General features: G+C 46.9%; 1 protein-coding gene and 1 long non-coding RNA gene across 2 annotated transcripts in view; both read right to left on the bottom strand.

Moving 5' to 3' along the window:
• LOC126176797 (uncharacterized) overlaps positions 1-18,280 on the bottom strand; it is a 439,104-nt gene extending 420,824 nt beyond the window's left edge. Inside the window, exon 1 of the long non-coding RNA XR_007535660.1 lies at positions 18,140-18,280. This is a non-coding gene — a long non-coding RNA (uncharacterized LOC126176797). The remainder of the gene's footprint in view (positions 1-18,139) is intronic.
• A 57-nt stretch (positions 18,281-18,337) lies between these two features.
• On the bottom strand, positions 18,338-20,825 carry LOC126176423 (prolactin-releasing peptide receptor-like; the record flags this gene model as incomplete). The annotated part of the gene is made up of 1 exon (XM_049923579.1): positions 18,338-20,825. A coding segment is annotated over exon 1 (1,029 nt), but the record flags the coding sequence as incomplete, so codon positions are not given.
• Between the last annotated feature and the right edge of the window lie 3,749 nt (positions 20,826-24,574).

Raw genomic sequence — 24,574 nt, 5'->3', positions numbered from 1 at the left:
TCAATCAACTGAAGTATTTCTTTTGTTACCCATGGTTTCTTCGCAGCTACCTTCTTTGTACCTATGTTTTCCTTTCCAACTTTTGTGATGGCCCTTTTTAGAGATGCCCATTCCTCTTCAACTGTACTGCCTACTGTGCTATTCCTTATTGCTGTATCTATAGCGTTAGAGAACTTCAAACGTAGCTCGTAATTCCTTAGTACTTCCGTATCCCACTTCTTTGCGTATTAATTCTGCCTAACTAATGTCTTGAACTTCAGCCTACTCTTCGTCACTACTATATTGTGATCTGAGTCTATATCTGCTCCTGGGTACGCCTTACAATCCAGTATCTGATTTCGGAATCTCTGTCTGACCATGATGTAATATAATTGAAATCTTCCCGTATCTCCCAGCCTTTTCCAAGTATACCTCCTCCTCTTGTGATTCTTGAACAGGGTATTCGCTATTACTAGCTGAAACCTTTTACAGAACTCAATTAGTCTTTCTCCTCTTTCATTCCTTGTCCCAAGCCCATATTCTCCTGTAACCTTTTCTTCTACTCCTTCCCCTACACTACCGAGCGGGGTGGCGCAGTGGTTAGACACTGGACTCGCATTCGGGAGGACGTCGGTTCAATCCCGCGTCCGGCCATCCTGATTTAGGTTTTCCGTGATTTCCCTAAATCACTCCAGGCAAATGCCGGGATGGTTCCTCTGAAAGGGCACGGCCGACTTCCTTCCCAATCCTTCCCTAATCCGATGAGACCGATGACCACGCTGTCTGGTCTCCTTCCCCAAACCAACCAACCACCCTTCCCCTACAACTGCATTCCAGTCGCCCATGACGATTAGATTTTCGTCCCCCTTTACATACTGCATTACCCTTTCAATATCCTTATACACTTTCTCTATCTTTTCATCTTCAGCTTGCGACGTCGGCATGTATACCTGAACTATCGTTGTCGGTGTTGGTCTGCTGTCGATTCTGATTAGAACAACCCGGTCACTGAACTGTTTACAGTAACACACCCTCTGCCCTACCTTCCTATTCATAACGAATCCCACACCTGTTATACCATTTTCTGCTGCTGTTGATATTACCCGATACTCATCTGACGAGAAATCCTTGTCTTCCTTCCACTTCACTTCACTGACCCCTACTATACCTAGATTGAGCCTTTGCATTTCCCTTTTCAGATTTTCTAGTTTCCCTACCACGTTCAAGCTTCTCACATTCCACGCCCGGACTCGTAGAACGTTATCCTTTCGTAGATTATTCAATCTTCTTCTCATGGTAACCTCCCCCTTGGCAGTCCCCTCCCGGAGATCCAAATGGGGGACTATTCCGGAGCCAATGGAGGGATCATCATGACACTTCTTCAATTACAGGCCACATGTCCTGTGAATACACGTTACGTGTCTTTAACGCAGTGGTTTCCATTGCCTTCTGCATCCTCATGTCGTTGATCATTGCTGATTCTTCCGCCTTTAGGGGCAATTTCCCACCCCTAGGACAAGAGAGTGCCCTGAACCTCTATCCGCTCCTCCACCCTCTTTGACAAGGCCGTTGGCAGAATGAGGCTGACTTCTTATGCCGGAAGTCTTCGGTCGCAAATGCTGATTATTTATCAAAATTTAGGCAGTGGCGGGGATCGAACTCGGGACCGAAGATGTTTTGATTATGAATCAAAGACGCTACCCCTAGACCACTAGTACAAAGGAATATAATCATGAATGACATTCAATCTCCAAGTCGAACATGTGCAGATCGTTAGAGTGCGCTAACAGTTCAGACCTCCACCCTCCATCAGTGCTAACTTCTCACATCTAACATCCATCGCTGCTGACCGTTCATCTCCAACAGCCCAACAGTACCGGGTGATGATAAAGTCAGCATAAACTTGAAAACTGAATAAATCACGGAATAGTGTACAAATTGACACATATGCTTGGAATGACATGGGGTTTTATTAGAACCAAAAAAATACAAAAGTTCAAAAAATGTCCGACAGATGGCCCTTCATCTGATCAGAATAGCAATAATTAGCATAACAAAGTAAGACAAAGCAAAGATGATGTTCTTTACAGGAAATGCTCAACATGTCCGCCATCATTCCTCAACAATAGCTGTAGCCGAGGAATAATGTTGTGAACAGCATTGTAAATCATGTCCGGAGTCATGGTGAGGCATTGGCGTCGGATGTTGTCTTTCAGCATACCTAGAGATGTCGGTTGATCACGATACACTTCCGACGTCAGCCAATAACCGCACGGACTGAGGCCTAGGGGCCTGGGAGGCCAAGCTTGACGAAAGTGGCGGCTGAGCACACGATCATCACCAAACGACGCGCGCAAGAGATCTTTCACGCGTCTAGCAATATGGGTTGAAGCGCCTGGTTCTAATAAAACCCCATGTCATTCCAAGCATGTGTGTCAATTTTTACCTCTCTATCTACATTATTCCGTGGTTTATTAAGTTTTCAAATTTATACTGACTTTTTGATCACCCGGTACTTCCATCACTGCTGGTGGCTAACTTCCAACTGCCAACACTACTGGCGATTAACTTCCAACAACGAGCCCAACCAGCCGTAGAGTCTCTTACAAAGAAAGCGCAGTCAGAGATCCATTGCAAAGCGCTGCCAACACAGAAGCAGCCCAATTACAAAATGTACTGTACGTGTGAAACCTTAGTCCGATGTAAGAGAGGGTTTGATGGTCCTATCAGATCAGATTAAATAAACAAATAAAAATATTTTGGGTGTCCTGTGTTAGTTATCTCATCATGTATCAGCGGAATTATTTGAACTCTAATACAAGGCCTGATGAAAACCATCACTCAAAAAAGTGTTCTGCAATGTTCATAACGACAACATATTGGTCTCAGTTTGGAATACACTTTTATTCAATGAGCGGATAGTGCAATACTGGTAAAAGAGATTTCTATGGCCACTCTACAGTGTAGCACAATCTAGACGCAGATTTGCACAGTTTTATATGAATCCGATTAACAGTTGTACTCGCGTCTGTATTTAGCGGAAACACAGGTTCAGTTGGTTTTTTTTCCGTCCAGCGAGCGCTCTGGAAGCTGTTGCATAACGCACGTCAACTGCCAGCAACAGGTGTTGGCAGCGGAGCGCGTCCGATACAACAGACTGGAACCGCCCGCTGTTGCAGGCAGTGTGCTGCCCGCCCTCGTGAGCAGCGTAGGCGGCCACACGAAACTCGGCTTACGGGCGTTATCGGCTCCGTGGTGACTGTCTCACTAAGTGCACACACACACATACACACACACACACACACACACACAGTGACCGGTGGGTTATCGCCTGTCCCTGATATGCTAAACTGCAGAGTAGGTCACACTGATGAGATATTAAGATGGCGTCACTAGGTAGGGTGTTCGACTAAAGCAGCACACTGAGCTAGAGAGCGAGAGAGAGAGAGAGAGAGGGGGGGGGGGAGAAGACTGCAGCCAGGAGCCGCATTTACGCGGTAGACGCCTATGCTGTGGCCTAGGGGCGACTCCACAGACACTCCCCATTACATATTTTTAAATAAAAAGTCTCTGTTTTGAAACTTCCTGGCAGATTAAAATGTGCGGCTGGTCCCGGCGGAGGTTCGAGTCCTCCCTCGGGCATAGGTGGGTGTGTTTGTCCTCAGGATAATTTAGGTTAACTAGTGTGTAAGCTTAGGGACTGATGACTTTAGCAGTTAAGTCCCATAAGATTTCACGCACATTTGAACTTTTTTTTTTTTTTTTTTTTTTTTTTTTTTTTGCAGATTAAAACTGTGTGCCGGACCGAGACTCGAACTCGGGATGTTTGCTTTTTGCGGGCAAGTGCTCTACCATCTAAGCTTCTATGAAGTCTGGAAGGTAGGAGACGAGGTACTGGCGGAATTAAAACTGTGAGGACGAGTCGTGAGTCGTGTTTGGGTAGCTCAGATGGGAGAGCATTTGCCCCCGGAAAGGAAAGGTCCCGGCGAGTTCGAGTTTCGGTCCGGACACAGTTTTAACCTGTCACGAAGTTTCATCACAGCGCACACTCCGCTGAAGAGTGAAAATTTCATTCTGGAGTCCCTGATTTAATACTGTAGTGTGGCCATCTTACAGTCTTAAAATATTGGTTTGTATGTACTTATTCGTAAGAAATTTTTGGTGGGCAGCTGAAATGAATTAAATGAATTTTTGTCTCTCGAAATTCGCGCTGCCTCCCGTCAAATTCCCGGTGGCACTCAGTGGGACACGTGGCACTTGATTTGGCAGAAGAATGGTCAGCGGAAATTTGGGAGCTTTCTCTGTACCTCATTTCATCCAAACTAGGCCCCACAAAATGCCAAAGGTTTTTTCCCTTAATAATATAATCTTTCATTTATAACCACGAACAGGGCGAAAGGCTATCATTTTCAAAACTGACGTTGATCAAAAACCTGACTCGAACCTCCCGATTAGAAAACAAGCTCAATATTTTGTTTCACTCAGTACCGAAAGTTGTATTTTAAAACTAAATTCTGAGTGTAGCTTCTATAACATGATGTGTAGGTGGATACCAATTAGCCAATAAAATTATTTAAAACTTCCATTTTAAGGGTGATTACTTGGGAAAACATTGTGTTTGAAATAAAAACAGGTAAAATTTGGAGGTTACTATGCACATTGTTAGAAAAGGCGGGAGTGGATGGTTATTTAATAGAATTGGCGATAAAGTTTGGTGAATGCACGGTAGTTGTGAAGGTTTGTTGTAAGACACCGGAAAGTTTAAAAACAAGTACAGGATTAAGGCAAGGATGTCCTGTGCCACCAACTTTGAGTTATATTTAGATGTTGTCCTTGGTTACTGGAATAAACAATGCGTAAGTTGGATGCGAGAGCTCAGCAACTAAGTTTGCTTTCATCACTGTTTGCCAACGATCAAGTACTTGTGGCTTCAGATAAGAATGCTGTCTTATATTGCAACAGAAAGTTGATGGATACTTATAAACAATAAGGATTAACAGTCGATGTGGATAAAACAAAATATCTTGTTGTTAAAACTAGGCACGGCGAGGATTTGGATTTTGAGTTTCGCCGGGTAAGAAACGTGGAAGTTTTCAAGCATCTAGATTCGAGTATCTGGGTTCGCTAATCGATAACACTGAACAGTGTGATGTGGACACACCCCACAGGATAAGTCGAGCGAGGGTGGCTATCAGATCATTAACTGGTATCTTTTGGAGCCGGCACATATCCAGATGAACAAAGAAAGTAGTTTTAAGTGCTGTGGTTGAAAGCATTCTGACATATGGCTCAGAGTGTCGGAGAATGAACGAGAGACAAAGTGCGCGAATCGACGCTGTCGAGATGAACGAGTTACGGTGGAGTGTCAGAGCGAATGGGGATGGCAACACTTCACTTCGGACGGACGCAACAATTCGTTTGGTGCACATACCGGCAGAATTTCACGGTGATTCTGAGTGAAACAAGAATTTTACTGATAGCGTACTTCAGCTTTGGAGTACATTTCAATTTGCTGCTCCATTTACTCGCACACAGTGATGTACCTGTTATGCGTACCGCAGCAGAACCCTGTCTGGTAGAAGCCCGGAACACGTGCTCTCTCATGACAAAGCGGCACTATGGTTGTGTAATGGTCCTAGTGCGGAAGGACTTGCGTAACTTACGTTCCGAAGTCTCTGCGTACATGATGTTACTCTTAAATTTGAATTACTATGTTTTGGATTGACATTTTTCTTCGTTTTAAAAAGGATCGTTTTTCATAGCTACTTCAATAAATCGTGGTGAATATTACTATGATTTCAATTATTTATTCTGATCTGTTAATACACCCCGTTACAGGCTTCCAATTCGTAAACTGCTCTAAAATGCTATTTTTGCCAGTTTGTTATGACAAAATTTCCCTCGGGAAAAACAGCACTACAGTTTCTGCCTGTGGGGTTATAGACATATCGATATGCCCGTTTTGTCGGGTTATACGAAGCAACTACAGACTGCAGCATAAAGTCAATTCTTTTCTCCATCGTTATGAGAAAAGGAGAGTAGAGTGAGAAGCAGTAACTGCCAGCATTTACAGTTTACAATAACAACTGCGAGAAGCAACAGAATTCCTATGTGTGATAACTGTGACCTTAAGATTACACAAAGATAACAACTTTGTCGTTCAAAGACAACATTATGAATGAAAATTGTTAATACTGTTACTGCACTAATATGTGTGGTTGATTTGTGAGTTAGGGGACCAAGATTTGTAGCGAAATCACCATTACAGGAGAGCAACTGATGATTGCTACAACGGGACTCTGAACGAATAAGGCCACTAAAGTAACTGGAAGGGCGGAGAAGGGAGAAACGGAGAGACGGGGCTATAATTCTAGGACGGTCCACAGCAGGTTTAGCCAATATAAATAAAAGTTTCTGTGAGTTCCAAGTTGATACACGCCTTGCGAAATGAGGTCACTCCAGCGACATGATTGCCAGTTTGGTTGCTTATTTTAGGAAACAACTCCTCATTTTACCTCGCGAGCCTGAGTGGACGCTGTTCCAGTGTTTACCGTCACAGTAATATTTTCAGCGCTCACTCGAAATCGAACCGGGAATCTCCCACTTAGAAATAGTTGAAAAGTGGGCAGTGACACTAAGTTAGTTTTCATTGATGTTGCTCAGAATCATTACATGAGCATTGCATCTTCTTAAAAAATGGTTCAAATGGCTCTGAGCACTATGGGACTTAACACCTGAGGTCATCAGTCCCCTAGTACTTAGAACTACTTAAACCTAACTAACCTAAGGACATCACACACACCCATGCCCGAGGCAGGATTCGAACCTGCGACCGTAGCGGTCGCGCGGTTCCAGACTGTAGCGCCTAGAACGGCTCGGCCACTCCAGCCGACTCATCTTCTTAATCAGGTTGCAATTAATATGCTTGTGTTTGGAAATAGGTGACAGTTGATGTGCGAAGAGTTAATCTTCTCCAAAACGTAGTGAATTTCTCAAAGAGTTTTCAGCAGAATGGAAAGTATCGATCTTATGATCGTTCGGTGTCATTCTAAAGTGACATAATGCCGTCTACTCTGGAAGAAATCTTGCATCCAATCACAATATACAGTGGCTGCAATGAACGAGCGATACTGTGTTGACTGTTTGACACTCGTTAAATACGGTGTTCAGGTCAAAGCCGTTATACTAGGCTGTTTAAACTGTTGGGTAACAAGAACGAACTAGGCTTATACCACCATCGATCCCAAAAACACTGACAACAAGAATGTAAGTTTCCAGATCAGATAAACAATCAAACGAAATCTACATCTGCATATCAGTACACACTCACATTTCTGGTTCAAATGGCTCTGGGCACTATGGGACTTAACATCTATGGTCATCAGTCCCCTAGAACTTAGAACTACTTAAACCTAACTAACCTAAGGACATCACACAACACCCAGTCATCACGAGGCAGAGAAAATCCCTGACCCCGCCGGGAATCGAACCCGGGAACCCGAGCGTGGGAAGCGGGAACGCTACCGCACGACCACGAGCTGCGGACTCACATTTCTGTATCTGGCAGAGTGAAAAAAAATGTTGATTTCTATGGAGCATCAAGGAAATTGAAATTATAATGAGCAACACTGCTCCAGTTCAAAGAACTCCGTTAAATACACTCCTGGAAATGGAAAAAAGAACACATTAACACCGGTGTGTCAGACCCACCATACTTGCTCCGGACACTGCGAGAGGGCTGTACAAGCAACGATCACACGCACGGCACAGCGGACACACCAGGAACCGCGGTGTTGGCCGTCGAATGGCGCTAGCTGCGCAGCATTTGTGCACAGCCGCCGTCAGTGTCAGCCAGTTTGCCGTGGCATACGGAGCTCCATCGCAGTCTTTAACACTGGTAGCATGCCGCGACAGCGTGGACGTGAACCGTATGTGCAGTTGACGGACTTTGAGCGAGGGCGTATAGTGGGCATGCGGGAGGCCGGGTGGACGTACCGCCGAATTGCTCAACACGTGGGGCGTGAGGTCTCCACAGTACATCGATGTTGTCGCCAGTGATCGGCGGAAGGTGCACGTGCCCGTCGACCTGGGACCGGACCGCAGCGACGCACGGATGCACGCCAAGACCGTAGGATCCTACGCAGTGCCGTAGGGGACCGCACCTCCACTTCCCAGCAAATTAGGGACACTGTTGCTCCTGGGGTATCGGCGAGGATCATTCGCAACCGTCTCCATGAAGCTGGGCTACGGTCCCGCACACCGTTAGGCCGTCTTCCGCTCACGCCCCAACATCGTGCAGCCCGCCTCCAGTGGTGTCGGGACAGGCGTGAATGGAGGGACGAATGGAGACGTGTCGTCTTCAGCGATGAGAGTCGCTTCTGCCTTGGTGCCAATGATGGTCGTATGCGTGTTTGGCGCCGTGCAGGTGAGCGCCACAATCAGCACTGCATACGACCGAGGCACACAGGGCCAACACCCGGCATCATGGTGTGGGGAGCGATCTCCTACACTGGCCGTACACCACTGGTGATCGTCGAGGGGACACTGAATAGAGCACGGTACATCCAAACCGTCATCGAACCCATCGTTCTACCATTCCTAGACCGGCAAGTGAACTTGCTGTTCCAACAGGACAATGCACGTCCGCATGTATCCCGTGCCACCCAACGTGCTCTAGAAGGTGTAAGTCAACTACCCTGGCCAGCAAGATCTCCGGATCTGTCCCCCATTGAGCATGTTTGGGACTGGATGAAGCGTCGTCTCACGCGGTCTGCACGTCCAGCACGAACGCTGGTCCAACTGAGGCGCCAGGTGGAAATGGCATGGCAAGCCGTTCCACAGGACTACATCCAGCATCTCTACGATCGTTTCCATGGGAGAATAGCAACCTGCATTGCTGCGAAAGGTGGATATACACTGTACTAGTGCCGACATTGTGCATGCTCTGTTGCCTGTGTCTATGTGCCTGTGGTTCTGTCAGTGTGATCATGTGATGTATCTGACCCCAGGAATGTGTCAATAAAGTTTCCCCTTCCTGGGACAATAAATTCACGGTGTTCTTATTTCAATTTCCAGGAGTGTATTTCTTCGACGATGCTGATATGTACCGTAGTCGTTTGGTATATCGATAAGGCGGCAAACAGGAGATGCGTTCAGTAGTGCCACCAAGTGGACCAATGATTTACATAGCATCAGTATAACGATTTACGCGTAACAATTTCATCAGGAATCGTGTAGACAAGTGTGATCTCAGTTTGAAAATTTCTTGGCATTTTCCATGTTTTTTGGCTTTTTTTTGCGGAGGAGACTGTACTATTTTCTTCCTCACATTAGTGTAATCTATTGCCTTTCAGCAATTCAACATTTTCTCACGTATCAGGGATGATCGTTTCGTGAGCGAGCTAGACTGTGTTTCGTTTGGAAGTATGACAATGACACTAGGCATAAGAAAAGTTCAGATACAGAGCGGGTTGTACGCTTTCTCCGAATGTTAGTTTCTTCGGTCTCGCTGTGAGGAAATAAATACATAAAGTTTATTTATGTCGCAGCAGTTATTACAATGAATTTCTCCGGCGCCATACCTGCTTTGCGTTTTAATATAAACTTCGTAAATAGTTGGTACTGCTACGGTTTACAGTGCGCTGTGTAACTTCCATGCACATTTCACTGATGCGTTTTTGTTTAGTGCTGGCTATCCTGCACATATCGCACATAGTTTCGATGACGGTAGTGGAAAAATGAGAATATTTCGTTGCTTGAACCGAAATGTATTTTGTGAAATGAGATATAATTGTCGATTCACTGCACCCCTGGTTATAGAGTATTTATGGAATGAAAAGAAATTGGTATGTTAACGAGGAAACGCGGTTTGCTAATACCATAGGCTGAAACCTCATTCAGTGAAATTTGATACCTTTTCTGCTACCAGTCACGATTTTCGGTTATTTATATTTTTCACGGTGTGTTTCGAGAAATGCTTTCCCGTTTATATGCAGCCAAACGTGGACGAATCTTCTCTGAACAAAAATATTATACTGACGCACTGACTTTCGCATTATTATTAATAAATACTGATCTTTAGATCTAATCAGAAATTTCTTCCTTTTCAGCAATAGTTTTGAGTCCATTTTCCCTTTAGACATAGTACAGCTGGCTGAAGAGCCTATTTAAATTCACCAATAAGCCAAATTCATTTTAAATTGGACGTATGACATATTATATTACGGTGCTTACGAGGGACACAGAAATACTCTAACATCGGTCATTTCTGACAAAGGCCCGTCCCAATTTTTAACTTAAAATATGAACATAATTACGTGAGAAAAAAATATTGTGTCATGGTGAATGCTCTTCTGACGATCTCTGTTATGTTCTTAAAATTAGTCCAGTATTTCGTTTTTACTCTGCACTAAACGGTAAAATTTTGGACGCTACTAAGACAGACCCGATTATTTATTCCTTGCTATCGTATTACTCTCGTGTTCGTGCGAACTATGTTAAATTTTACCCTAAACATTATGATGGTTTCAGTTTCTACAACAAATATTAAAACTTCACTCTTTTTGGTTGAGAACTCATTATCTTCTCCGAACACGCAAACTGTAAATATGAAGACACTTTTGCTCACTTCTGAAAGCAACCTTCTGTTATTTCACACTTGTTTGAAATATCTTTTTGTTGTTGTTGCTGCTGCTGCTGTTGTATGTATAAACTTGGAATTTACAACAACTATTTACACCGACTTCTTGATGGATATAATGTCTGAATAGTGCAAATCGCGTACATATCGTATGGTTTTCTTAGCTTTCTCAAATGGTTGTGAGAAACGGAGAACTGCATTGGTGACTGTAAACTCACAGGTAAAGAAGGGGCATATAGAAATGCCATACTCAGATACGTTGTAAAATGCTAGTAAGTTGCCAGCATTTGTTGAAGGAAAAAAGGTGTTCGTGCACCATTTCAAGAAATTAATGTAAGAATAGAATGGAAGCTATATGGTGAATATTGAAGTATATAATGAAGGTTACGATTCTAGTTTGATGAACAGTACTTCCACAAATGAATTGTAATTGGACTCCACGCAGGGAAAAAATTTCACTGTGCAGAATTAGTGCTATGACCAGATACTGGGAGTATAAGAACTCCAATAAAACATGTGATTACTTATGTTAAAGTAAGCTCCGTTACTAACGCCTTTAGAAAAGCGTTAGCGAAGTGTTCGAAACATCAGTACTTCTAATACGCTGCTGGTGTTAACACGTGCCCCAAGGTAATTCTGTTCACAAAAGTCTCACAGAAGTATGTCTTACGTTTTTCGGGCGGAAACGAATTTCCACAGCGTTATAAACTGCCAAAATGGCTTACCACTCAGTCTTCTTTAATCCACCAAGACTTTATGAGAAGTCAAAGCCACCAGTTGTCCGCTAGCTGTGTACTTTACCACGCCTTCCAACGATGTGACAGAAGAGTGCGGACAGACGGCACGTACCTTTAAATCAGAAGTACCAGCCAGTCGTAGAGCGGCCTGTCAACTTTCCTATTACTTCTTAATATTTGTTTGTATCAAATCGTGGCCTTCATGCCTCAGTCAGACTTCATCGAAAAACTATTTCCCTATTCTAAATGTTAAACTGTTGATATATTACTCCAATTATTTCGATCCTGAGACAGTATTTGGCGCGCTGCCTTTTCTAGTCACTCCCTGGGATTACCGTCAGATGTCGTTGCTTCTCATGGAAACCCACCTGCACCGGCGTTCTGGCCCGGAGGTGTTTGATCTGCAAGTGGCACGGCTAGGCGCTCGCAGCACCCACGCTATCCAGCACAGAAAACCTATCGCATAGTACCTAGTTTCTTTAATATATTTTAGTGGCAAGAAGACCCTATCATTACAAGGTACACCAATATGATCAGTACAATTTTTTTGTGATTTTCGTGGCAACTTGTTAATGTATAGCGTTTTGGTTTGTGTCTCCGGACCTTTCACCGACGTTTGTGTAAAGAACGGCATCACGAAACCACCAAGCGCTGCTGTAATGCGTATCTGTTTATTGACAACCATTTTGGGTTCAAAATGGTTCAAATGGCTCTGAGCACTGTGGGACTTAACATCTGAGGTCATCAGTCACCTAGACTTAGAACTACTTAAACCCAACTAACCTAAGGACATCACACACATCCATGCCCGAGGCAAGATTCGAACCTGCGACCGTAGCAGCAGCGCGGTTCCGGACTGAAGCGCCTAGAACCATTCGGCCTCAACGGCCGGCAACCATTTTGGGTCAACTGACTATCTGCAAGTGAGTACTATCATTATATCACGTTAAAAGGAAGGTTTCTTGTCTTCAAGAACACAATTATCATCAATTGCAGCATAATAATGACGTACGTCACTGCAATGAATCTTCATGTAATGGTATTTCTAACCTGAAGATGGTCGGTTGACAGTTTGTTGGTCAATAAATTCACATTACAATAGTGTGAATGGTGGACAAGCAGAATAATGGGAGTGTGGTGTCACCGCCAGACACCACACTTGCTAGGTGGTAGTCTTTAAATCGGCCGCGGTCCGCTAGTATACGTCGGACCCGCGTGTCGCCACTGTCAGTGATTGCAGACCGAGCGCCGCCATACGGCAGGTCTAGAGACACTTCCTAGCACTCGCCCCAGTTGTACAGACGACTTTGCTAGTGATGCTACACTGACAACTACGCTCTCATTTGCCGAGACGATAGTTAGCATAGCCTTCAGCTACGTCATTTGCTACGACCTAGCAAGGCGCCATGACCAGTTTATATTGAGATTATATAATGTATCAACAAGAGCGATGTTCACCAATTGTGGATTAAAGTTAAGTATTCTACCAGTTACTCTTGTTTGGCTAGTCTTATTTCTCTGACCTGTTCCAGACCTCACGCCAGCCTGCGTGAGCTTAATCGCGTGCTATTCGGCTACAAGTCCTAGTGGATTGGCTGTCGGGTCAGTCCACTACAAGGAGAAGCTTCATTTTTTCAATCAAAATTTTTTACTTTTTCAGTTTGCGTTCTCTGTACGGAGTTAATGCGTTTAGTGAAGAGCGGTGTCCGGACTTGGACTAATAAGGTATTGGATACTACCCGATGCCACCGCCAACCTACTCCTTGTTCACGTGGACACTTAATACACAGTCAGTAATAATGATGGGGTGACGCATCGGTAAAGCGTCGCTGACCGAGTTCCGCTTCTAAAGTACGCTTAAGTAACCTATCAGAGGGCTCCAGACAGTCACGTGGGGCGCAGGGCGGACTGGCCAGAGCAGGTACAGACATCGGTCTGTCTTAACAGCCAGCCCTCGACCCATGCAGACGTGGCTTTCCATCCCTGCCTTGGGAACATGCCCCTCAGTCCGTTGGTGGACTCCACGGCGCCACAGTGGAAATTTTTCTCAATAAATCTGTCGCACTGGTCAGCTTCTGAAAATTACTCTACTGTCCTTATTCAGTAATCTCATACGCTCCAGGATGCCCACTTCCCACAGTAGCTTTTGGTGATTTTGTGATGCCGTTTTTTATTTAGGACGGCCCGTACGTTTGTAGCATTTTCCCACAAGTTCAATAAATATAACAGATATACAAAACAGAGACTTCCGTCATCGATAATATATTCTCCTTCGCTACTTGTAACAGTCTGCTAAAGCTAGGGTAACTTTTCTACATCTACATATATATACTCCACTAGCTACCAAGCGGTGTGTGGCGGAGGGCACAATTCGCACCAAAGTCATATTCCCCCCCTATGTTCCACTCGTGGATCGCACGAGGGAAAAACGACTGTCTGAACGCGTCTGTACGAGCTCTAATTACCCTTATCTTTGAGTGGTGATCATTGAGCGATTGAAATTTAGTGGTAATAATATATGCTCTACATCCTCGGCGAAGATCGGAATTCGGAATCTAGTGAGCAGCCCCTTCCGTTCAGCGCCCCGTCTATCTGCAAGTGTATCCCACTTCAAACTTTCTATGAGATTTGTAACGCTCTCGCGATGGCTAAATGTACCAGTCACGAATCTTGCTGTTCTTCTTTGGATCTGCTCAATCTCTTAAATGAGACCCAACTGGTCAGGTCCCATACATACGAACAACAAGACTGGACGAACTAACATATTGTAAGCAATTTCCCTTGTTGAAGGACTGCATCGCTACAGGATTCTACCAATAAACCGCAATCTAGACTTCGCCTTGCCCGTTACTTATGTAATCTGATCATTCGATTTGAGGTCATTTCGAATACTCACACCCAGATACTTGACAGATGTTACCGCTTCCAAAGACTAGGCATTTATTTTGTACTCGTTCATTAATGGGGATTTTCGCCTTGTTATACGCATTAGGTTACACTTACTAATATTGAGAGATAACTGCCAGTCATTACACCACGCACTTATTTTCTGCAAATCCTCATTGATTTGTTCACAACTTTCGTGTAATACTACTTTCCTGTAGACTACAGCATAATCACCAACAGTCTAATGCTGTTGTCAATACCATCAATCAGATCTTTTATGTAAATCGTATTCTGCGACTGAGGAAATTACGTGGTTTTGAGGCGAAGCACTCGTCGATCCACATTCGTAGCGCATTTTCGTCCTTGAAGGAAGTTCCTTGAATGTTTTTCAACAGAGATCGGAAGAGATGAAAATTTTAGGACGTAAAATCAGGCGAATAAGGTGGGTGCGGAAAAACTTCCCAGCCTAGCTCTTGTATAGTATTTTTTGTCGGTCTAGCACACTGCGAGGAGGCGTTATCGTGGATTAGCGTCACATCACGCACTCTTCATGGTCGCTGTTCTTGGACCGCGCCTGCAAGACGTCTCAGTCGATGACAATAAACGTCATAAGCGGTGGTTGCATTTCGGGAAAACAACTCGTAGATCACCGCACTGTCACTATTCTACCAGATGCATCACATTATGTTTCGTGGACGCTCGCAAGTCTTTTGTACTGCGGGCTGCTGACTTTTGGGCTCAACCATTCCTTTCTTTTCCTTATGTTACCATAAAGACACAATTTCTCGTCATCAATTGGTGTTGTTAATGAGCTTATTGATGACGAGCAAGCAGAAATGCACATATAGCCCTCAGCTGATTTTTGTGATTTTGGTTTAGAGCATGTGGACCCATAGACCTCGATTTTTAACCTTCCCAATGCACGCAAATGTAACAAGATGGTTCAATGATCAAATTTCGTGACCTTTGCCAGTTCTAGAGTGCACTGGCCCGGATCATTGTGGATTAATGCGTTTAAACGACTATTAGTCTTCTGTCACTTTTCGTAGATCGCAGTTTTCGATGAAATAATTACGACAGAAGAATACCAGTGCTCCAACAGTAATTGGCGCAAAGAATATGAAGATTGTGAAGAAGAAAGGATATGTTTCCATAGTGAAGTTACAGTGCGAACTCCAGCATGGGAACAGATGATGGAAAACGCACATGCCAACCAAAGACGCGGAAAACTCGAAGTAATCACTGATTTATGAATAGAGCAAGGCGTGAACTGTTTTATAATATGCAAATATCGCGTATCAAAATAAAATTCTACCATCCTAGATTCCGCTGAAGATGCCTCAAGGTAAAAGGCGAAACGCATCTGGAAGAAATAAAAGATTATGTAGCGAGAAAAGACGGTTTTTATTTACAAACAGAAATTACGATGATTATTTAACGATTTTTCTGTTGTCACCGCTCTCAGTCCGTAGACTGTACGCACCAGCAATGCAGGGTGTCGACTGAAGTTTCCGTTGCGAACAGCCAATACGTTAACATTATCAGTACTCGCGTTTCTCTTCACGCGACATCCACAGCTGCCATTCATTGTCAATGACATAAACCACTACAGTTGTAAAAATTATTTATTTCTAAAAAGAAAAGCACTACCTGGTTTTGGGACATATGCCCCACCTTCAGGTGCATGTTAAAATGTGAGTCCACAAAGGTTATATACACTACTGGCCATTAAAATTACTACACCAATAAGAAATGCGGATGATAAACGGGTATTCATTGGACAAATATATTATACTGGAACTGACATGTGATTACATTTTCACGCAATTTGGGTGCATAAATCCTGAGAAATCACTACCCAGAACAACCACCTCTGGTCGTAATAACGGCCTTGATACACCTGGACATTGTGTCAAATAGAGCTTGGATGGAGTATACAGGTACAGCTGCCCATGCAGGTTCAACACGATACCACAGTTCATCAAGAGTAGTGACTGGTGTTTTGTGACGAGCCAGTTGCTCGGCCACCACTGGCCAGACGTTTTTACTTCGTGAGAGATCTGGAGAATGTGCTGACCAGGGCAGCAGTCGAACATTTTCTGTATCCAGAAAGGCCTGTACAGGGCCTGCAACACGCAGTTGTGCATTATCCTGCTGAAATGTAGGGATTCGAAATGATCGAATGAAGGGTAGAGCCACGGGTCGTAACACATCTTAAATGTTACGTCCACTGTGCAAAGTGTCATCAATGCGAACAAGAGATGACAGAGACGTGTAACCAATGGCACCCCATACCATCACGGCGGGTGATACGCCAGTATGGCGATGACGAATACACGCTTCCAATGTGCGTTCATCGCGATGTCGCCAAACACGGATGCGACCATCACGATACTGTAAACAGAACCTGGATTCATCCGAAAAAATGACGTTTTGCCATTCGTGCTCCCAGGTTCGTCGTTGAGTACACCATCGCAGGCGCTCTTGTCTGTGATGCAGCGTCAAGGGTAACCGCAGCCATGGCCTCCGAGCTGATAGTCCATGCTGCTGCAAACGTCGTCGAACCGTTCGCGTAAACGTCCCCATCTGTTGACTCAGGGATCGAGACGTGGCTGCACGATCCGTTACAGCCGTTACAGATAAGATGCCTGTCGTCTCGACTGCTAATGATACGAGGCCGTTGGAATCGAGCACTGGGTTCCGTATTAGGCTCCTGAACCCACCGATTCCACACTCTGCTAACAGTCATTGGATCTCGAGCAACGCGAGCCGCAATGTCGCGATACGATAAACCGAAATCGCATAGGCTACAATCCGACCTTTATCAAAGTCAGAAACGTGATGGTACGCATTTCTCCTCCTTACACGAGGCATCACAACAACGTTTCACCAGGCGACGCCGATCAACTGCTGTTTGTGTATGAGAAATCGGTTGGAAACTTTCCTCATGTCAGCACGTTGTAGGTGTCGCCACCGGCGCCAACTTGTGTGAATACTCTGAAAATCTAATCATTTGCATATCACAGCATCTTCTTCCTGTCGGTTAAATTTCGCGTCTGTAGCACGTCATCTTCATGGTGTAGCAATTTTAATGGCCAGTAGTGTAAGTAGGACTAAAATTTGTGAAAAGGCGTCCCTGGTACGTTACATCACAGGATATCATGTACCAGGCATGCACTAGTTTGAAATATTGTCATCTATTTTAACTTTAGTTATGTATCGCTTGTGTACTCACACTTTAATGGGAACCTGAAGATGGGACACACGACGCGAAGCCGGGCGGTGCTTTTCTTTTTAGCAATAAATAATTTTTACAGCTTGTTGTGGCGTAGCAAGACAGCCACGCCACTCGGAAGTAGCCGAAAGGCACGCGTACACACACGCCGACTGGCGTGAAGTCTGGAACAGGAAGTTATGAATACACTAAAGAAAAGTATGCAGCTCCTCGGATACTTAACTTTATTCCATCATTGTGGTACATCGCTATTGACGATACAAGTGAGACTATCTCCAGATACGGTTAATTACAATCACTGTAAGGCAAATGGCGCCTTGCTAGGTCGTAGTCACGGACTTAGCTGAAGGCTATTCTAACTGTCTCTCGGCAAATGAGAGAAAGGCTTCGTCAGTGTAGTCGCTAGCAAAGTCGTCGTACAACTGGGGCGAGTGCTAGTCCGTCTTTCTAGACCTGCCATATGGTGGCGCTAGGTCTGCAAGTACTGACAGTGGCGACACGCGGGTCCGACATGTACTAATGGACCGCGGCCGATTTAAAGCTACCACCTAGCAAGTGTGGTGTCTGGCGGTGACACCACACAGCTGTAGTGGATTTTATGATCGACGTTATAAGTAAACAGCTATTTGCCCTGAGGCAGCACGGAAAATTAAGGTTTCTCACCTAAGTGCAGGAGACTTCTTCGGTGCCGCCGGAGCTGACGCCAGAGAGGTGGACTTGGTCGTCGGCGACGGTGTAGACGGCAGCGGGCGCCGGAGCGGGCGCCTCGGCGTCTGCGGCGACGACATCCGGCAAGTGTTGGCCGGCGCAGGCGGACGTCTGCAGCAGCGTCTGCGCCGACTGGCCCGCCGTCGACGTAGTGCCGCAGGAGGCGGCGGCCACGCGCCTGCGGCAGCACGGCACCAGCTGCTTCAGCTCCTTGCGGAAGTTGTCGTTGAGCCAGGCGTACAGCAGCGGGTTGTAGCAGACCGAGCTCATGGCGAGCGCGTGCGCCAGGAAGAAGCACAGCGTGAAGTAGCGCCAGCGCTCCGCGCCCTCGTCCAGGTCGGCGACCATGTTGACGGCGTTGAGCGGCAGCCAGCAGGCGGCGAACACCAGCACCATGGCGACGAGCAGCCGGTTGGTGCGGCGCTTGCGCTCGCGCTCGGTCGCCTCGCGGCGCGAGCTCTTGGCGCCGGGCCGCGCGCGGCTCTGGCGGGCCAGGCAGAGCGCGATGAGGCCGTAGCAGCAGGCGATCACCGACAGCGGCAGCACGAACTGCAGGCAGAACGTGGCCAGCAGGAAGGCGCGCCGGCCCGCCTCCGACGGCCACGCCTCGTTGCACACGCTGACGCCCTCCACCTCGTCGGTGGCCATGTACACGCCGTACGGCAGCGTCGCCAGCAGCGAAAACACCACCACGCCGCCCTCCACCGCGAGGCAGTGCGACGGCGGCATGCGCGGCCGGAACGGGTGCACGATCACGTAGAAGCGGTCGACGGCGATCGCGGTCAGCGTCAGCGCCGTCACGTAGACGCTGAAGCACTGCGAGAAGGCGACGGCGTGGCAGAGCGCGCCGCCGAACACCCAGCCGCCCAGGAAGGTGTAGAGCGGCGTGAAGGGCAGGCAGAGCGCGCACAGCAGCACGTCGGCGAGCGCCAGCGCGCAGATGTACAGGTTGGTGACGGTGCGCATGGCGCGGTTGCGGTACACCGTGTAGCACACCAGCAGGTTCCCCGGCGTGCCCAGCGCGAAGATGGCGCAGTAGACCACCCCGAACACGGCCTGGACGGCGCGCGTCTGCATCACGTCGTGCCGCAGGTACGCCCACGTGCCGTTCCCTGCCGTCGAAACGTTCTCACTGTTGGCGTCTCCAAACTGGTGGTGTTTGTCGAACAAGGCGTCCTCCATCTTGATCGTCACCTTTGTTTCCTCGACGCAAAACTCAACTTCCCCGTAGTTATCTCGCTTCAAATTCCTCCGACAGAACTCACACGCCGAATTACCTAATCTCTGTGCACTGGTAGCTACTACTAGTAGAAGACGGCTACAGGAGATCCGTTCCGCTGATATGGCCGATTATATACTCTGCCAGTGATTTTCATATCCTTCCATCGTTCTCCAGAGCACTTAACTCATTATATCGCCCATTCTACAGGCTGCCCTTGACTCTCATATCCTTTCAGCGTTCTCCAGAACATTTAATCCAGTATCTTAACAAGTTTTTCCAGAAATTAGTAGTAACCTGACACCATCACCATTCGTCAGTGGCACTCACAGATACAAACCATAGAAGAATCGTGATTAACTCGCATATATTGCAATTAAAAATATGCCCAATTTACTGATTCTGTTTCTCTCCTGTACCAATTCCAGACCTAGCTCATAATAATCCAAGTCAATGCAGAAAATCACTCACTCATCAAACGTGGAGAACAGCAAGTGATTGAAGCTGTTCTGGCACCTTCGTAGAACAATGGGAATGGCAGAGTCCGCTCCTCCACCAGGTCTTTTAAGCAATGCCCACCCTCATAAAAATGAGTATCAACACCAGCATTTAATACATGGCAGTAAATTTCAACGTTAACTTAAATGATCACTAAACCAAAGTAATTAACTGATCACACTGATCAATTACTGCCACGTATCTGACAGAAATGATCACTCTGAGGCTAACAGCATTTTTCCTTGCCACATTCTCTACTACATCCGTCTTCTCAATTAATCACCGCGATAGGTCCTCTGATAACAACGAAGGTCTGTAGTAGCTAACACCTGGTGTAATTAGCACTAAATGCGCCAACACATGTCAATGGCCTGTAAAGTAAGCCGAAAATGCAAGTCGAAATATGTTTATTTCGTCCTCTCACTTCAACATATGCAAAACGCACCTTTTTGCCAAAATGTAGGTATATGACTGCTTCATGTTTACCAGATTAGATTGTGAATTCGCTTGATTTTTTGACGATGTGTAATCCAACAGCCAGAACGTTATTTATTTCGCTCCGAGACTTGAAACTGTCTCTCGCATGGAGCAGTCTGGTTCGTACGACAGAGGAAAAAAACGTGTTGTTACTTTGTTGAATCTGCTACGTAAATACCACTGAGAAGTGATTAATCAGAAGCGGATGAGAGCTGAGTAAAGCCGCTGCAACCATTGGAACGTCGGCAGTCTTATTTATTACAAACATACCAGCTGTCTTGGCGACGCAGCTGTCGGATACGTGCAGTAGAAAAACAATTCGTCAGTTTGTTGATTCTGTTGCCTAATTGCCCCGCTGAGAGGCGACTCATCAGAAGCGAGGAAGATGAGTGGCGCTGCTGGAGTACCCACGAACGGCTATAGAGGCCCTCGCGCTCGGCCGAGCAGAGTCCGCGCAGCGTGGTGACGCGTTCCGATGGCGACGCCGACGCCGCCGCCGGCAGACAAGGCGGCCGGCACCGCCACGGGCCGCGGCGATCGGCAACTGTCCGCCAGCGGCGCCAGTGCGCGTGCGCCGACTCCTCCTGTCGCGCCTGCCCGCGTAATTATGTTGACGTGTTTTATTCTTAGACGCGGCGCCAAGGGTAAAGTGGAGAGACGTGGCGCGGCGCTCGTAACGCCTGATGAAGACTGCGAGAGCCAGTGGGGCCGGCGCCAAATTGAACAGCCGTCCGCGCGAGTAACGGCGCCGGCCCGCTGCACAAACGAGCCGCCCGTGACGCGCACACGTCGCCTGCGTCACCGGCGTCGGAGTTCTCGACGTCTGCTACACGACTCCCGGCTGTGCTCAATTGTCTGTGAAACGCCTCGGAGCGGGCGGGCGCCGTTTAACGTCTCACCTGTCTGACGGACACTAGCATTGGATAAAATTCTCTCAGTGTACTCGAGTCGTTAAATACACTCCTGGAAATTGAAATAAGAACACCGTGAATTCATTGTCCCAGGAAGGGGAAACTTTATTGACACATTCCTGGGGTCAGATACATCACATGATCACACTGACAGAACCACAGGCACATAGACACAGGCAACAGAGCATGCACAATGTCGGCACTAGTACAGTGTATATCCACCTTTCGCAGCAATGCAGGCTGCTATTCTCACATGGAGACGATCGTAGAGATGCTGGATGTAGTCCTGTGGAACGGCTTGCCATGCCATTTCCACCTGGCGCCTCAGTTGGACCAGCGTTCGCGCTGGACGTGCAGACCGCGTGAGACGACGCTTCATCCAGTCCCAAACATGCTCAATGGGGGACAGATCCGGAGATCTTGCTGGCCAGGGTAGTTGACTTACACCTTCTAGAGCACGTTGGGTGGCACGGGATACATGCGGACGTGCATTGTCCTGTTGGAACAGCAAGTTCCCTTGCCGGTCTAGGAATGGTAGAACGATGGGTTCGATGACGGTTTGGATGTACCGTGCACTATTCAGTGTCCCCTCGACGATCACCAGTGGTGTACGGCCAGTGTAGGAGATCACTCCCCACACCATGATGCCGGGTTTTGGCCCTGTGTGCCTCGGTCGTATGCAGTCCTGATTGTGGCGCTCACCTGCACGGCGCCAAACACGCATACGACCATCATTGGCACCAAGGCAGAAGCGACTCTCATCGCTGAAGACGACACGTCTCCATTCGTCCCTCCATTCACGCCTCTCGCGACACCACTGGAGGCGGGCTGCACGATGTTGGGGCGTGAGCGGAAGACGGCCTAACGGTGTGCGGGACCGTAGCCCAGCTTCATGGAGACGGTTGCGAATGGTCCTCGCCGATACCCCAGGAGCAACAGTGTCCCTAAGTTGCTGGGAAGTGGCGGTGCGGTCCCCTACGGCAAAGCGTAGGATCCTACGGTCTTGGCGTGCGTCCGTGCGTCGCTGCGGTCCGGTGCCAGGTCGACGGGCACGTGCACCTTCCGCCGACCACTGGCGACAACATCGATGTACTGTGGAGACCTCACGCCCCACGTGTTGAGCAATTCGGTGGTACGTCCATCCGGCCTCCCGCATGCCCACTATACGCCCTCGCTCAAAGTCCGTCAACTGCACATACGGTTCACGTCCACGCTGTCGCGGCATGCTACCAGTGTTAAAGACTGCGATGGAGCTCCGTATGCCACGGCAAACTGGCGGACACTGACGGCGGCGGTGCACAAATGCTGCGCAGCTAGCGCCATTCGACGGCCAACACCGCGGTTCCTGGTGTGTCCGCTGTGCCGTGCGTGTGATCATTGCTTGTACAGCCCTCTCGCAGTGTCCGGAGCAAGTATGGTGGGTCTGACACACCGGTGTCAATGTGTTCTTTTTTCCATTTCCAGGAGTGTAGAAATGCTGCCTCGAGCTTCCAACGACACCGTCCGCCGTCATAGTCACGACCTGATTGACTAACTAACTCCCTATTGGTATTTTATACAAGGTGTTTCACAATTCGTGTTACGCTATTCTAGAGGTTATAGAGGGGACTTAGTAGATCAACCTTTACATGGGAACCCATGACCGGAAACCTTTTCCATGTTACAACAAAAACAAGCAATGCAGATTTCACTCCTGTTTACTGTGATATTACAACAGCTGTTCAATAGGACCACCAACAAGTTCGGTGCACACAGTGTATCTGCCAATAAGTTTGTATAAAGTCCGTCCAACATGCCTACTGAATGGTTAATCACTGCTCCTGCAGCCATGATCTGTGCACTTAATCTTCCTCCGACTGCACATGGGTCTCGTAAACAAGACTCTTCATGTAGCCCTACAAAAAAAGTCGAAAGAGGTTAAATCTGGGGATCTTGGTGGCCAGTCATGCGGGTCCACCTTGACTGACCCACCTGTCCCCATTCAGAACATTCCGATGGTTTCGGGTGTCAACTGCAAAATGTAGTGCTCGCCATCATGCTGGAATCACAACTCGTGCCGCGTGTTCAATGGCACATCTCCTAAAATCCGCGCCACAAGTTGAAGGAAGATAAGTTACCTGGCACCCATTAGATGGAGAGGAAGCATGTATGGCGCAATCACACGATCACAGCAGATACCTGCCCAGACAATGATGCCGAAGGGTGCTGAAATTTTTGCCTATACGTGCCTTTGGGGTTTTGTTGATTCCAGATGTGGCTATTTCGAGGGTTCAAAACACCTTCCCTGATGAAATGCGCTACATCGATGAACTAAATTCGTCTTGTAAACTGAGGAAAATCCATACAACGGTGTAAAAATCAAGTAGGCCCTAAGAAGTTAACACGCTGCACACAATCCGACGGAGCATTGCGTGTACCTTCTGAGGGTGATGCAGGTGGAGTTGCTGTTCGTGCAGAACACGCCAGACAGGCGAGTGAGATACATGCAGATCACATGCAATGACTCGAGTACTCGTCGATGAGTTATCTTCAACTAGACGAAGCACCTCCATTACGACATTGCGCCACCTCCGTGGGGCACCAGGTTTGCTCTATGGCTTGTGAATTTCCCACTTTCCCGCAACCATTTTTGGAATCACGTGATTAGGAAAGTATTCGTGGTACAGACTTTGAGCTTCCCTTTCGTAAATTAACAACATATCGGTGTAGTCTGCGAACGTGAACTCAGTCATCCATTTACTGCAGTACTACTCACCGTATTGTCAAAGGACGCATCGCCAGGAAGCATGAAAACAAGGCAGATGGAAACAGAGGTCATCACGTGACGTCGGGTCATCGCACCATTCATGAACGTGAGTAGCCTACCATAACAGGAAACGAACCGTTTCTGGACATGGGTCTCTATGTAAAACCTGATCCCCTCTCAACCTCTAGAAATGTGTAACATGAATTGTGAAACACTCTTTATGTAACTGCTACTTAAATTATGTCGTAATGACACCAACTAATTGCACAACTTTTTTTCCCACATATTATTCAGCCACAAGAAAGTGTGTTGGCACCCTTGTTGTTCGTCGGTACGCATGCAAAAACATGCGTATCTAGTATATTCCAAAACGCCGCGCATAAAAACGTGTTTTTCGGTGCTCATACCGCGAGTTCTATTGGTGGTAAAAAGATAGGGCTAAGTGTTTCCGATATCCCTCTGGCTAGGGATCATTTATATGCCTTACAGAAGCATCGTCTTAGTATTAGTTTCCTACAGTACGGAGTGAAAGTACGAAT

The sequence above is a fragment of the Schistocerca cancellata genome, chromosome 3, assembly GCF_023864275.1.
Source record: "Schistocerca cancellata isolate TAMUIC-IGC-003103 chromosome 3, iqSchCanc2.1, whole genome shotgun sequence".
In the NCBI taxonomy this organism is placed as follows: Eukaryota; Metazoa; Arthropoda; class Insecta; order Orthoptera; family Acrididae; genus Schistocerca; species Schistocerca cancellata.
Note: the sequence above shows the minus strand (reverse complement) of the source record. Positions and strands in the feature narration are given on the sequence as shown.